General features: G+C 61.0%; 2 protein-coding genes across 3 annotated transcripts; one reads left to right on the top strand and one right to left on the bottom strand.

Annotated features, from left to right (window-relative positions):
• The first annotated feature begins 3,819 nt into the window (after positions 1-3,819).
• Positions 3,820-6,720, top strand: ESAM (endothelial cell adhesion molecule). 2 transcript variants are annotated; one of them, XM_062594648.1, is made up of 7 exons: positions 3,820-3,994; positions 4,220-4,377; positions 4,488-4,701; positions 5,054-5,209; positions 5,369-5,491; positions 5,594-5,732; positions 6,078-6,720. In XM_062594648.1, exons 1-7 carry the CDS (start codon positions 3,910-3,912, stop codon positions 6,400-6,402), a joined length of 1,200 nt encoding a protein of 399 aa, XP_062450632.1. In that variant the 5' UTR covers positions 3,820-3,909; the 3' UTR covers positions 6,403-6,720. The 2 variants fall into 2 exon arrangements, with proteins under 2 accessions (XP_062450632.1, XP_062450631.1); XM_062594647.1 differs by having other exon boundaries at positions 5,591-5,732.
• A 1,276-nt stretch (positions 6,721-7,996) lies between these two features.
• On the bottom strand, positions 7,997-12,054 carry NRGN (neurogranin). Its single transcript, XM_062594599.1, has 3 exons — positions 11,874-12,054; positions 10,512-10,727; positions 7,997-8,372 (listed from the first exon to the last, which is right to left on the bottom strand). The coding sequence occupies exons 1-2, from the start codon at positions 11,886-11,888 to the stop codon at positions 10,521-10,523; spliced, it is 222 nt and encodes a 73-aa protein (XP_062450583.1). The 5' UTR covers positions 11,889-12,054; the 3' UTR covers positions 7,997-8,372; positions 10,512-10,520.
• Between the last annotated feature and the right edge of the window lie 3,486 nt (positions 12,055-15,540).

Genomic DNA, 15,540 nt, shown 5'->3' with positions numbered 1-15,540 from the left:
CATGGGCGCGCTGGGCGCGGGCCGCGCTGGCGCTCGCCGCGCTGCTGGGTGAGCGGGGCGGCACCGGGCACCGGCGCGGCGCGGCGCGGCGCGGGGGACCGCGCGGGGCGGCGGGGGGCACCGGGGCTGCGCGGAGCCGGCGGGCGGCGGCGGCGGCGGCGGCGGCGGCGGCGGCGGCGGGGGGGGGGGGGGCGCCGGGGCTGCGCGGCGGGGCCGCTTCCCCGCAAGCGGGGCCGGGAGCCGCGGGACGCGCCCGGGTCCGAAGTCCCGCAATAAAATCCAATCACGGAGTTTTCGGGGATTTTTTAAAAATGGGTTTTGTGGTTTTTTTCGTTACCGGCAAGGTGCCGGGCCGAGCCGCGGCGCTCGCCCTCCCGCCCGGCCGGGGGGTCTCCTCGTTTTCCTTTTTTTGAGGTTTTTTTTTTTTCACAATTTTTTTTTTCAGATCTTTTTTTTCAGACTTCTTTTTTTCGGGTCTTTCATTTTTTCCAGATTTTTTTTCCCCCGGGTCTTTTCTTTTTCAGATTTTTTTCCCCAGGTCTTTCCTTCTTTCCAGACTTTTTTTTTTCGGGTCTTTTTTCGGTGTCTTCCCCCCCCCCCCCCCCCCCCCCCCAGTTTCTTTTTTTGTTCTTTCCAGGTCTTTTTTCTTCGGGTTTAGTTTCTTCAGAATTTTTTTTTTCGGGTTTTCCCCTGCCCCCCTTTCGTTTCTTTTTCTTTTTCTTTTTTTTTTTTCTTTTTCCCTCCTCATCCCACCAGGCGTAAAAACCAGTGGGATCTGCCACTGGCCTGTATTTCCAAAGGGGATGAGAGAAAAAAAATTTTTTTAAAAAATAAAAAGAAGTGGGAAAGGCACGGCACTCTGCCACCATCCCCCTCCGACCCCTACCTGTCCATCCAGGATGGGCATATTTTAAAAAAGAAAAAAAAAATGAGGGAAAAAATCAGCAGTGGCGCGAGGGTTAAAGCGAGCCAGCCACTTGCTATCTATAGCGAAGTTGCGTTTTTTTATTATTTATTTTATTATCATTTATTTAATTTTTTTTTCCCTCGGAGTTGACTCTCCGGAGGATACGGCGCTTTTCTGCCCCCGGGGTCGTGAGAAAAGCAGCCGGGGTTTTTCCCAACGGACCTCTCGCTCTTCGGGCCCGGCAACTCCTCTCCGCTTGTTTATAAATAGCGCGGGCGCAGGCACGGCCGGTGCCGCTTCCTCGGAGAAATCCAAGGGGAAAAAAAAAAAAAAAGTGGAAAACCCTCCCCAAAAAATGACATTTTCTTGACCTTTCCGCCAGGCTCGCGGGGGCAATTTTTCCGACTGGATTCCCCGCTTGCTCCTGTTTGCTCGCACCCGCCTCTCTCACGTTAAATCAAAGCTCCTGGTTTAATTTCTGTCTCGGTTTCACGATGCGTAATCGGCTTAATCCTATTCGAGCGAGGGCCCGGCAACAAGTTTCCCCCCTTCTGGGCTCCTCCGCTTTTAATTCCCCACCGCGTTTTAAGAGCTCCGAGGGTGGAAAATGGGGTTGCCGGCAGGAAAAAGCCGTTTGGGGAGGGTTTCTTAGGATGGGTTTCGGTCGGGCACCAGAAAAACGGCGTTGGAGAGGGGAGAAATTGGGTTTACACAGCGGTTTTGCTGGGGCAAAATGAGGCGGATTTGGTTGCAGCAGTTCTGATTTTTTCCTGCCAGCATCCATCTGCTTCCAGCTTTTATTTTTTAATTTTTTTATTTTTAATTTTTTTTATTGGTGAAAAGAGGTTTATTGCCGGCTGGTTTCTATGCGGAGGCTCTGCCCGGCCTTGGACGCTGGTTTAGTTTCTTGGGAAAAGAGGGGGAGGGAAAAAAAAAGGGAAAAAAAAATCCCTGGCGGATGGGCCGGAGCGGCGGGAATGTCTCTGCCGACATTCCCGCCGCCGCCGCCGGCACGAACGACCCGGCGTCGGAGGGGCCGCGCGCTCCGCGTGGGCGACGAGCCCGAGCGCCGCGGGTTTTGGGGACGTTTTCCCCCGGAACGGGGTCTTTCCCCACGTTACACCTTAGCTCGGAGCTTGTTTCCTCGCCCCACGCCGGGTGACAGCTCCGGAAACGGCCTTTCTGGGGGGGATTTTCCCGTGTTTTTTCCCTTCCCCGTCCCTTATTCCTCCTTATTTCTTATTAGCCTGGAGTCTCCAGGCCGAATCCCGCGGGGCAGCGCCGCCGATATGCCGGCGTGGGATTAATTTTTCAAGCCGATTAAAGCCTTAGGGGATTTGAGGCAGCAAGGTGGTGAAAGCCGGAGCCGGAGCCAACGGGAGCCCCGGGCGCCTCGGCGTTACGGCTCTTCCCGACGCGCTGGGCGCGCGAGGAAAGGAGCCGGGATCTCCCGGCGAGTTGCACTGCCACCGCAGCAGCGGCGGGATTTCCTGGTCATCATTAGGTTTCAGAGTTAACACGCGCCGGCCGCAATGGAGGGGAGCTTCGCCTGCGGCAGAGCTGCCGGCTTTTGTACCGCCCAGGGAATTTTCACGGCCGCGGGGCTCGCTCGGCCCCCCTGCCAAGGCGAGGGGAGGTGCGGGGAAAAATCGGCCTGGCGCTTCCCACGGGGATCTCGGGCTCCCCGAATAGTCTCCGGGGATGGGGGGGGAATGAGGGGAGCTCGCGCCTGTTCATCCCTTGGGAAAACACCCCCCCCATCCTCCCTTTGCCAGCTCCGGAAAAAACAGCTCTTTAAGAAAATATTTTCTCCCAGTGCCAGCCGCTCAGCGTGCCTTAAATGGCCCGAAATAGGGAGATTTAATGTTCGTAGCAGAGCGGGGCGAGGCAGGGAGGCGGCACAGGGCGGTTGGCTTCGCCTCCCCCCCCCCCTCCCTTCTCCACCCCAATCCCAAATTTTCCTTGGGCTCCCAGAGCGTCGTGGTTTTTGGGGGGGGGGGGGAGGGAGGAGGAAGTGCGTGAGCCTTTCCCAGGAAATCCTGCAGGTGTTGGGCCTCTCCCAGAGAGGGAAGGAGGGAGGGGAAAAAAAAAAAAAAAGAATATTTCTTAGGAACAGAAAAGGGTGGAAAACATGCAACATTTTCCCAATCGGGATGATTTTGCAGATTTTTTGGTTTTTTAATTATTCCCCCCTAAAAAAAAAAAAAAATCCACTGTTTAACCCGCCCTTTGCCGGCTTTTCTCTTTCTGGAGAAACCCCCAGCGCCGAGGGGGGGGTGAAGCCTAGCGGGAATTTCACACCCTGGGGGAAAGGGAATGGGAGAAAAAGGGGGGGAAAAATGCGTGAAAAGGAAAACTCGCCTCCAAAGGGTTTTATTTTATTTATTTTTTTCTCCCCCCTCCCCTTCTTCTCCTCTCTCCTCTTCGGGACTTAAGGTTTTAAGCGCTTAGGACGGGTTTAGCTATTCTTAGGTGGCGACGCCGAGGGCGCGCGAGCGCCGCAGCTTTTTCCCGGCGGGAAACGGGGCTCGGCGCGGGGGCAGGTTTTAACCTTTAATTCGGCGGGCGCCGGAGGAGAAGGGGGGATTAGGTGGAGCCCGGCTCGGGCGGCTTCATTGTCTCGGCCCCGTTATCGGCCTGCGGCAGCGTTTCCTGCCCAGGAGCCGCGCGAGGAGCGGCCGGGAAGCTGCACGGATGTCTGCGCAGAGAAGGAACGGATGCGTTCAGGAGGCTAAAAATACCCGGCGGGACCTTTTCCGCCCTGGGGGAAAAAAATAAAATAAAATGAAGGGGGCAATGCAACAGGGCAGGGAGCTCAGGGAGGGGGGTGGGAGATATTTTTTTCCCCTCCTCCTCTCCCAACAACCCTTTTATTATTTTATTTTATTTTTTTTTTCCCCCTGCCGGTGGGGACGGGGACGGCCCGGGGCGATGGCACCGAGCACCGGGGTAATGGGCCGCCCCGGGGCGAGCGCTCCCGGCCACTGCCGAGGTGCGGGATAATGGAGCCGCTCGTTCACGCTCCGATGCTGCTCCAGAGGATCGATGGCCTCCGCGGGAAAGCACCCGGCGCGGGAAGACGGCCTGGTGCGGGAAACCACCCGGCACGGAAAGCAACCTCCCGGCGAGCCACATTCCCGCCGCCTCCGCCGGGAATTCGCCGCGATGCCTGGGGATTATTTTATTTTATTTTATTTTATTTTATTTTATTTTATTTTATTCTCCTTCCTGCCCAGGTGTTGGAGCGAAGCGGCGCAGGTGGCCTCGGGCCGACCTGACCTCATCGCTCTTGATCCGGTTTGTTCGCGGCAGGTCTCTCGGCGGCGACGCTGGAGGTGCACGTGGCGAGCGGCTCCGTGTCCGCCGTGGAAGGGCGGCGGGCGGTCCTGCCCCTCTGGTACACCAGCCGCTCGCAGAAGAAGCCCTACGTCACCTGGGCGCTGCACAAGCCCGACGCCAGCCCTTTCCAGGTGAGCGGCGGTGGCGCGACGCCGGGCGCCGCAGCGTCAGTCCCCCTCCCTCTCCGAGAGGGGCTTTCGCCGGGGGCGCCCACCGCGGCGTTGCCTTTTCCTCTCGGCAGATCTTGAGCTACCTGGACGGGGTGGTGAAGGTGGAGGAGACGTACCTGAAATCCCGCGTGAGCTTCCTCTACCCCATGCTCTCGCACAACCTCTCGGTGCTCATCAACGGCACGCAGGAGCAGGACGCGGGCCAGTACGTGTGCACCGTCAACGTGGCTGACGACGCCAGCGGCACGGGCAAGAACATCGGCGTCATCAACCTCACCGTCCTGGGTAAGGCGAGCGGCGCAGGAAAACCGTGGACCCGCTTTCCCACGGGGCGAGTGGGCGGCGCGGGAAAACCCGGGACCCGCTTTCCCGCGGGGCGGGCGGGCGGCGCGGGAAAACCGTGGACCCGCTTTCCCGCGGGGCGGGCGGGCGGCGCGGGAAAACCGTGGACCCCTTTCCCGCGGGGCGGGCGGGCGGCGCGGGAAAACCCGGGACCCGCTTTCCCGCGGGGCGGGCGGGCGGCGCGGGAAAACCCGGGACCCGCTTTCCCGCGGGGCGGGCGGGCGGCGCGGGAAAACCCGGGACCCGCTTTCCCGCGGGGCGGGATTCCCGCCGCTGACGCCGGGCCCCTCCGCAGTGCCACCGGCCGCCCCGGCTTGCCGGCTCCACGGCAGCACCGCCGTGGGGGGCAACGTGACGCTGAGCTGCGCCTCGCCCAAGGGCAAGCCGCTGCCCGCCTACCAGTGGCAGCGCGCGGCGCCCGCCGCCCAGGTCTTCTTCGCGCCGATGCAAGGTGAGACGGCGGGAAAAAGCGGGAAAAATCAGAATAATAAATTAAAAAAAAAAAAAACAAAATCACCTGTCGGTGCTTTCGGTGCCGGTCCCGGTCACCTTAACTCTGCCCGTGGGTTTGTTTTTATTATTATTATTATTTTCTCCCCCCTCCCGGCAGACAGCGTCAAGGGGACCCTCAAGCTGACCAACCTCTCGACGGACATGTCGGGCGTCTACGTGTGCGTGGCGGAGAACCGGGCCGGCTCGGCCGCCTGCAACGTCACCCTGGCGGTGCTCTCGGGTGAGTCGGCGGCGGCGCCCGGCACGGCGGCGGCAGCACCCGCATCGACGTGCCGGCGGCCCCGCTCACGCCGTCGCGTGCCCCGCGCACCCGCCCCAGCAGGCAGCAACGCGGCCGTGGTCGCCGGCGCCGTGCTGGGTTCCCTCGTGGGCTTCGGCCTCCTCGTCTTCCTCGGCCTGCAGCTCCGCGTCTACCGGCGGAAGAAGCGGGACGGGCAGGAGGAGGCGGCCAACGAGATCAAGTGAGCGGCGGGGGATGAGCTTAGCGGGGGGGGGGGAATTGGGGTTTTTTTCTTTTTTTTTTTTTTTTTTTTTTTTTGTTGTTTCTTTTAGGGCGCCGGCTCCGAGGTGGTTTTTCCCGGGAGGAATCGGTGCGTCTCGGCTCCAAATCCCTTCTCCGCAAGCCGGCAGCTCAGCGCAAAATCTTCCCCCCTCCCTCTCCTCTTTTATTTTTATTTTATTTATTTTATATTTTTTTCCCCCACCCGGCCGGGAAATATCCCGGCACCCTTGGAGCAGCCCCAATTTTGCGGGCGCCGACGCTCTTGGCGTAATTCCCGACTCCGCCGCGCCTGTTGTTCCCGCAGGGAAGACGCCGTTCCCCCCAAAACGCTCTCCTGGGCCAAGAGCGCCGCTTCGGACGTCGCCTCCGCCACCAGCACCCTCTCGTCGGCGGCGGCGCCCGGCGCCCGCCCCAAGCTCGCCGGCGCCCGAGCCCCTTCGGACGACGGCGGCGGCATCGCTCCGCCCGCGGCTCCGGCGCCGCCGGCGGCCAACGGCACCGCCGGAGCCCGCGACCGGCGACCCGAGGGGCCCCCGCGGCGCCGGGCGCTGCCCGCCGGCGGCCTGGCCCGCATGGGCGCCGTGGCCGTCATGGTGCCCGCGCAGAGCCAGGCCGGCTCCCTGGTGTGACCCCCCCCCCCCCAAAAAAAAAAAAACTTTCCTCCCTCTCCTTGTTTTTTTTTAACCTTTTTCCCCCTTTTTTCTCCCAGCTTTTTTAACACGGGGCTTGCGCTTTTGTAACGGACCCCCAAAACCGTGTATATCACTTATATATATATTTTTGGGGGGGGGGGGGTTAGTTGTAGGATACTAACGGCTCGTGCAGCCCCCGGGCGAGGGCAGAGGTTTCCTGTGTATTTTTTTTTTCTTTTGTTTGTTTTTTTTTTAATATATGATGTAAAATGTGATATTTTTCATAAAAGCATTAAAAGCGTTTGGGGCTCGGGAGGGGGTCGGTCTTGGATGGAGCTGTCGTCTCGGGGCACCCAGAGCTCTCGGCGTCCTTGGGGGGTGCTGGTTTTAGGGAGCTCCCCCCCCCCCCCCGCTGCTGGCCCCGTGCCGTCACTCGGGCCCGGCGCCTGTACAGCCGACTGACGCCTGTGTGACAGCAGGGAGGTTGGACCACCCAAGACCCCCGTGGGTGGTGTTACACCAGCCATCACCCATCCATCGGTGGTGTCACACCAGCTCGCTTACGCCTGTGTCACGTCACCATGGCCATCGTGTGTCCATTGGTGGTGTCACGCCAGCTCACTCACACCTACATGACGTGGTGGTGGCCATCACACATCCATCAGTGGTGCTGGATGACCCAAGACCCACCTCCATGACATCACACCAGCCATCACGCCTCCATCGGTGATGTCACGCCAGCTGACTCACACCTATGCAACATCATCGTGGCCGTCACATGTCCATCAATGGTGTCACACCACTGTAACCTCATGGTGGCTATCACATCTCCATCAGTGATGTCACACCAGCAGGCTCACACCTATACAACATCGTGGTGGCCATCACATGTCCATCAGTGATGTTGGATGACCCAAGACCCACCTCCATGACATCACACCAGCCATCACACCTCCATCGGTGATGTCACGCCAACTGACTCACACCTATGGGCATCATGGTGGCCTTCACACGTCCATCAGTGATGTTGGATGACCCAAGACCCACCTCCATGACATCACACCAGCCATCACACCTCCATCGGTGATGTCACGCCAACTGACTCACACCTATGGGCATCATGGTGGCCTTCACACGTCCATCAGTGATGTTGGATGACCCAAGACCCACCTCCATGACATCACACCAGCCATCACACCTCCATCGGTGATGTCACGCCAGCTGACTCACACCTATGGACATCATGATGGCCTTCACATGTCCGTCAGTGATGCTGGATCATCCAAGACCCTCATGTGTGATATCACACGTCCATCGGTGATGTCACACCAGTGTAACCTCATGGTGGCTATCACATGTCCATCAATGACGTCACACCAGCTGACTCACACGTATACGACATCACGGTGGCCATCACACGTCCATCAGTGTTGCTGGATGACCCAAGATCCACCCGTGCGCCATCGTGGCAGCCCTCGCACGTCCCTCAGGAGCATCACACTAGCCAGTTCACGCCCGCACGACATCGCGGCGGCCATCGCGCGTCCGCCAGCGGCGTCACGCCGCCTGCCTCGCAGCCGCGGGACGGCGCACGCGCTCGGGACGGCCTCGCGGCGGGCCGGGAAAGCCCAAAGGAAGAGCGGCGCCTCTCACGGGGACGTTTATTGGTGGCCCGAGGCGGCCGGGGGGGACATGCACACGGGTGCAGGGGACGGGACCAGGTCCGGGGGCAGCCCGGCGGGCGCCGGCATGGCGCGGCGGGCGCATGCGGGGGCCAGCTCGCCGGGGGCCAGCTCTGCCGGCGGCTACAAAGGCTTGAAAAGCCGCGAGCCCCGGCGGGGGGCGAAGCGGGGGGCGGAGGGAGGCGGGGGCCAGCGCGGCGGGGAGGGCGCGGGCGTCCAGCGGTGGGGCCACGGCTGGCGGTCGGCGGCGCGGCGAGGGGGGGTCCATCCGGCGCCTCGCGGCTGCTGCAAGAGAGGGAGAGAGGGGTCAGTGGCCTGCCTGCACCCTGCCTGCACCCTGCCTGCACCCCTGTGCGCGCCCTGCTCCTGCCTGCACCCCTGTGTGCGCCCTGCTCCTGCCTGCACCAATGTGCGCACCCTGCTGCTGCCTGCACCCTGCCTGCACCCTGCCTGCACCCCTGTGCACGCCCTGCTCCTGCCTGCACCCCTGTGCACGCCCTGCTCCTGCCTGCACCAATGTGCACACCCTGCTGCTGCCTGCACCCTGCCTGCGCCCTGCCTGCACCCCTGTGCGCACCCTGCTCCTGCCTGCTCCCTGCCTGCACCCCTGCCCACACTCTGCTCCTGCCTGCTCCCTGCCTGCACCCTGCCTGCACCCCTGTGCGCACCCTGCTCCTGCCTGCACCCTGCCTGCACACCCTGCTCCTGCCTGCACCCCTGTGCACACCTTGCTCCTGCCTGCACCCTGCCTGCACCCCTGTGCGCACCCTGCTCCTGCCTGCACCCTGCCTGAACCCCTGTGCACGCCCTGCTCCTACCTGCACCCCTGTGCACACCTTGCTCCTGCCTGCACCCTGCCTGCACCCTGCCTGCACCCCTGTGCGCACCCTGCTCCTGCCTGCAACCTGCCTGCACCCCTGTGCATGCCCTGCTCCTGCCTGCACCCTGCCTGCACCCCTGTGCACACCTTGCTCCTGCCTGCACCCTGCCTGCACCCTGCCTGCACCCCTGTGCGCACCCTGCTCCTGCCTACTCCCTGCCTGCACCCCTGTGCGCACCCTGCTCCTGTCTGCACCTCTGTGTGCACCCTGCTCCTGCCTGCACCCTGCCTGCACCCCTGTGCGCACCCTGCCCCTGCCTGTACCCTGCCTGCAGCATGCCTGCATCCCCGTGTGCACCCTGCCTGTCCCTGCACTCTCCCTACCTGCACCCTGACCCTGCTTGCACCCTTTTCTGCACCCCTCTGTGCACCCTGCCTCTGCCTGCATCCCTGCCTGCGTCCTGACCCTGCTTCCGTCCTTGCCTGCACCTCTGTATGCACCCTGCCCCTGGCTGCACCCTGGCTGCACCGCTGTCCACACCCTCTCCCTGCGTGCCTGCATCCCTGCCTGCACCCTGCCTGCACCCTGCCTGCATCCCTGCCTGCATCCCTGCCTGCACCCTTCCTGTCTGCCCTGCCAGCATCCTGTGTCTGCCTGCACCTTCCCTGCATCCCTGCCTGCACCGACTCTGCCTGCACCCTGACCCTGCCTGCACCCTGCCTGCACCCTGTTTCTGCCCACACCCCTCCCTGCATCTCTGCCTGCACCCTACCCCTGCCTGCACCCTTTTCTTGCACCCAGTTCTTGCCTGCACCTGCACCTGTACCTGCAGCCTGCACACCTGTGCGCACCCTGCGCCTGCCTGCACCCTGCCTGCACCCAGCCAGCCTGGCCCCCCACCCATCACCACCAGGGGCAACCGGCCCCTGATTTTGGGGTAACACCAGCTCTTGGCTGCTCCTGCTTCCCATCCCGGCTACATCCCGGGAAAAAAAAAACACAGCTCCGCTGCCTCTGGGCCCCGGCGTCGCCGGGAAGCACCGGATCGCGGGTTGGCATCCCGGCACCCCCAGGCCCCCTCGCCCGGGGCTCGCCGTGGGCGCTCTTCAATTTCCCTTCTCCTGCCGGGAGACTGTGACACAGAGCTTTTAAAAATAGCATGTGCCGAGGCGAGCTGGCCGGGGCGGCGTTGCCAAGGGAGAGCCGCCGCTCCGAAATCTAGGGCTTTGCGCGCCGTTCCCGGGCTGGCTCCCTCCGGCACGCGCGCGAAATTAGGGCAAGGCAGGGCGGAGGCATGCCAAAAAATAATAATAATAGTAATAAAATAAATAAAATAAAAGAAAGGAGGAGGGGGGGAGAAGAAATCCCGAATCCTTTCCCGCTTGCCGTGGGCTCTGACGCCCCCACGGGAAAGCTGCTCGCGGCTGCTTCGAAACCATCCCGACTCGGGAGGGTGCAGAGGCTGCGGGGAGAGAAAAAAAGGGGGGGTGGGGGGAAAGAGGAGCCTGGAAAGGAGGAGGAATTTGAGTGTCAAAATAACGCCAAGGCGTTAAGAGGGGGGGAAAAAAAAAAAGGAATTTTTAACCTGAAACGAGGTCCTCACCCGGGCCGGCTAGTCGCCGTTGCGGAGGTCGCCCGCGCGGGTGCTGTTGGCGCACTCGGCGTCCTTGCTTTTCCGCTCGATCTCGCCGCCTTTTATCTTCTTCCGAGTCATGTGGCCGCGGAAACTGGCCTGGATCTTGGCGGCGGCCGCGTTGGCGTCGGGGTCGTCCAGCGGGATGTCCAGGATGTCCTCGTCCAGCTTCGTGCACGCTCCCTCCTGCGAACGGAGCCGGGATTTTGAAGGAGGAGTTGGGGGGGGGGAGAGAGAGAGAGGAGAGAGAGAAAGAGGGAAGCTCCCAAATTGGCCCCTCTCCGCAATAAATCTCAGCTTCTCGCTCAGGAAAATTTGCTGCCGGGGGGGGGGGTCGATCGGTCCGCACGGATCGGAGTTGGGGGGGAAAAGCAAATATCCCACCTGGAGATTATATCCCACCCGCGTAGGTAAATCACTGCAGCTCACTCCCCCTCCGGCCGAGGCCTGGCTGGCGGGGTTGGGGTGGCGGGGGGGAGGTTTATAAAATCAAGCCGGACCCCCGAGGTCGATTTAGGTGAAGGAGGGGGGGGAATTTTCCGGACGCGGCGCGTAACGCAACCCGCCGGGGCCGCGCGCTGCCCCATCAATAATTCAGAGCGAAACAGGATCGTGCCCGGAGGAGCGGCGCCGAATGGGGGGGGGGAGGAAAAAAAGGGGGGGGTAAAAAGGTGGAGGGGAAAAAAAAAATTGCATGAGATCTGGAGGGAGGAAGAAGGCAAAAAAAAATGGCTATTTTGTTGGGGTTTGGGGTTTTTTCCCGCCTCAACCAAAGCCGGGCTGCTCCTCTTCCTCGCCGCCGCGGGATGGAGGAAGAGCGCGGGGCGGCGTTGGGCACCCCGAAAAGCCGCCGGAGCCGACCCGGCTGCCCACCCCGGCCCGAGTTGGGAAAGCTTTCGGGCGGCTTTCGAGGACTTTGGCGAGTTTGGCTTGCTGGCGAGCCGCGGGAGGCTAAAATCGGCGGCGGAGGCGGCGGAGCGGGGATAGAGGAGGGGGGAGCGGGCAAAAAAAAAGCGAGCGGCGATGGCAGCTGCCGCGGCTATCGGCCGTTGCGTGGAAACCAGTAAAGCCCAGTATAGCTGCGGCGAAGCGCTCCGTGCCGAACTCCCCCCCCCAACACATACACACACCCCGGGAAAGCCGGGGCATCTCCGAAACGCCGGCATCCTCGCGAAGCTCCCAGCACCGAGTCCGGGCTGGAGGGGGGGGGGGGGGCTGCAAAAACAACCCAAGGGGGGGGGGGAGAGAGAAAATCCCCCATTCCCCCCCTTAAAAAAAAATAAAATAAAATAAATCCCCCCCCGCCAGCCGTTTCCTCCCTCCGCCACCTACGTTGCAGCAGTCCATGGTGGAGGCCACGGTGACGGGCGGCCGGCGGGCGAGAGGTGCCGCGCTGCTCTCCCGGGCGCGCCGCTCGCAGGTGGCAAGTTGAGCGGAGCCGCTTGCCTACGTAACGCGGTGCCTCGCGGCGAGCCTATCAGACCCGCACCGCTCCGCGCCGCGCTGTTCGGGGGCTTGGTTTTTTTTTTTTTATGCTTTTTTTTTTTTTTTTCCTTTTTTTACCTTTTTTTTTTTTTTTTTTTTTTTTTTTTTTTTTTTTGCCTCTCTCCCGCCTCCTCGGTTCCTGCTTCGCCCGCGGACGCCCCTGGCTGCAAACACCACCGAATTCAAAACGCGCCCGTTCCTCCCCGCCGCCGCCACCCTTCCTCCTCCCGCTCCCCGTCTGCCCCGATTCGGGATCCGGCGTTTGCTGGAGGGCAGAGCCCCAAAGGGTTAATGTGTGTGTGTGGGGGGGGTTGTTTAGGTTTTTTTTTTGTTTTATTTTGTTTTTTCTCCCCCCTCCTTTTGGTACCCGGTGCCCAGGGAGCGCCGGATGCTGCAGCGAGAAAACTTTCCCGCAGCGGGATGCTCGGGGTTTCGGACCGGGGCACCGGCTGCCCCCTCCCTCCACCGTTGTCCGGAGGGGTTTTTTATTATTATTATTTTCCCCAATTAAAACAAGGGGAAAAAACTTCCCAGCAAGGCCAGGACCCCCTCCCCCCGCCCCCGTCACCCACCACCCCGAGCGGGGCCGAACGCCCCCTCCCCGCGCGCCGCCGGCTCAGCTTTGCCGGCGCAGCCGGATCTGACCTAGTTTTCGGTGCTGCCTCCCCCTTCCCTCCCGCCCCGGCACGGCGCTCCGGGAAAAGGGATGGGGAAAGGGCTCCAACCGGCAGCCCAGGACGTGCCAAAATGTGGGTCTGGCCCGCGGGGGCCATTCGGAGAGATGCTCAGCCGGCTGGTTTGGGGGTTTTTTTCTTTTTTTTTTTCTTTTTTTTTTTTCTTTTTTTTTTTTTTTTTTTCACCCAGCTAAGTCCCTCCAGCCTTTCCCTGCTCGCTGGGAGCACTTGATCCCCCAAACTTCAGGGGGTTCCTAGTAAAAGGAGATGTGCAAAAAATGGCCCTGAGCATTTTTCCAGCCCCCTGCGCCGCTCTGCTTGGAGACGGGCTGCTTCCGAAGCCAGCTTTCATCCTCGGAGCGCTGCAGCTGCGGTGGAGCCTGGGAGCCCCGCAGGGCTGGTGGGGCAGGATGCACGGTCCTGGGGCAAGATGCATGGTCCCAGGGTGAGAAGCATGGCCCTGGACCAAGATGCGTGGTTTTTGGGGTGAGATGCACAACTCCAGGGTGAGATGCATGGTCCCAGGGTGAGAAGCATGGTCCTGGACCAAGATGCGTGGTTTTGGGGTGAGATGCACAACTCCAGGGTGAGATGCATGGTCCCAGGGTGAGAAGCATGGTCCTGGACCAAGATGCATGGTTTGGGGTGAGATGCATAGCCCCACAGAGAGATGCATGGCCCTAGAGTGAGATGCACAACTCCAGGGTGAGATGCATGGTCCCAGGGTGAGATGCATGGTCCCAGGGTGAGAAGCATGGTCCTGGACCAAGATGCATGGTTTGGGGTGAGATGCATGGCCCCACAGAGAGATGCATGGCCCTAGAGTGAGATGCACAACTCCAGAGTGAGATGCATGGTTGTGGGGCAAGACGCATGGTCCTGGGGTGAGATGCATGGACTTGGATGAGACGCATGGCCCTGGGGTGACATGCACAGTCCCAGGGTGAGCTGCCTGGTCCTGGGGTGAGCCGCATGGTCCAGGACCAAGATTCACAACCCCAGGGCGCAACGCGCAGCCCAAGGGCAAGGTGCACGGCCCGAGGGCGAGATGCTTGGCCCCAGCACGAGGGACACGATGCCCGTCTCCATCCTGGAGCTCGCCACCGCCGTCTTCCCTCGCTCGCCTCTGAAACCAGGCTTGGGAGTTGCTAAGCAACTGCATAACTCGCCAGCTCCGCGTGCCGATGCTGGCTCCGTCCTGCTCCGAAACGCTCCCCAGGGACACAGGCATCATGCTCCTGCCGCTCAGGCAGCAGCCGTCCCATCCTGTCTTGCCCCACTCCTGGTTTCATCCCCTTGAAGCACCGACCCAGAGGGGGCAAAGCAGATCTGAGTCCCAGCCGAGCTTTGGATGTGGCTTCTCATCCCTCTTTGGCTGCTGGTAAGAGGCCATCAAGATGCTCCTTCTCAGGGCATCTGATGGCTTCAGCCTGCCCCTTTGCCATCTCCATCCCTACCAGCATCACCACCACCATTCCCATCACCACCCCCAACATCATCGCCATCCCCATCACTGTCACCATCACCATCCCCATGCCCATCACCAGCACGTCCTCACCATTGTCACCATCCCATTCCCAACATGATCCCCGTCATCGCAGCTATCTCCAGCCCTGTTGTTGTCATCATCCCCATGTCCAGCACCATAACTCCCCACAACTGTCACTATCCCGTCCCTACCATGATTCCCATTCCCATTGCTGTCACCATCATCACCATCTCCATGCCCATCATCTCCTTTCCACTGTCAGCAGCCCCCTCATGATCTCCATCTTCCTCATCATCACCTTATCCATCCACATGCCCATTACCAACCCTATTCCCACCCTCATCTAAATCACTGCCCAAACCCATCCCCACCACCATCCCCATCATCACTACCACCATCTCCATCCCCATCACCATTACTGTCTCCATCCCCATCACTGTTTCTGTCCCCTTCCCCATCTCCATCCCCATCACTTTCCCCATTACTGTCTCCATCATCATCCCCATCACCACCCCCATCCCCGAACCATTTCTATCCCCATCCCCATCTCCATCCCCATCACCCTATCACCATCCCTGTCACTGCCTCCATCCCCATCACCACCACCATCCCCATCCCCATCACTGTCACCATCCCTCTTGCTGCCCCGAGCCCGTCGCTGCCCAGGTTCACGTCATGCCATCAGTCCCTACCTTTCCGCTATCCCCCTCCAGCTCCCTGCGGGGCATCCGAACCTGGCCGTTCCCATTCCCACCCCATCCCTCCACATCTCAACGTTCCCATCAACAGCTCCCAGGTGCAACAGGACGGTCCGGGTGGATCGGGGACGGACCTCGACAAATACCCTCTGACCAAGCTGCTGAGCACCAAAATCAGCCCCGAAAGCAGCGGGAAGACTCAGCGCCCAGCACCTGGGCCAGGCGCGGAGGCAGCGAGAGCTTTCTCCGAGCCCGGAGATGAGGAATTTTTATTTTATTTCTTTTTCTTTTTTTTTGTCCCTGGCGGCTCTGCGGCGGGAGCAGCGGGCTCCGCTCGCGGGAACAGGCTGCTTTTCAAGCATCCCTCGAATCTCGCCGGAGCCGTTCGCACCCGCTCTCCCTGGCAGAGCCGGTTTCTAAGTACTGCAAATGCCACCTCTTCCCACCAGCGCCAGGAAAAAAATAGCTCCTCTCCCAGCGCCGATCTGCTCTCAAAAATCCTCTTTCCAGCTTCTAAACACAGGCTGCGCCGCTCAGCCTTTTTTAAAAAAAAAAATCCTTATTTTTTTTAGCCCGCAGACCAATCCCCCTTCCCTTTTTAGAGCCTCGGGATGCATCCCGCGCTCCCGGCGCCCCGCTCCGGCACCCGGCCA

Source organism: Rhea pennata, chromosome 24 (assembly GCF_028389875.1).
Source record: "Rhea pennata isolate bPtePen1 chromosome 24, bPtePen1.pri, whole genome shotgun sequence".
NCBI classification, from domain to species: domain Eukaryota; kingdom Metazoa; phylum Chordata; class Aves; order Rheiformes; family Rheidae; genus Rhea; species Rhea pennata.
The sequence above is the reverse complement of the archived record's forward strand: the minus strand, read 5'-3'. Positions and strand labels throughout refer to the sequence as shown.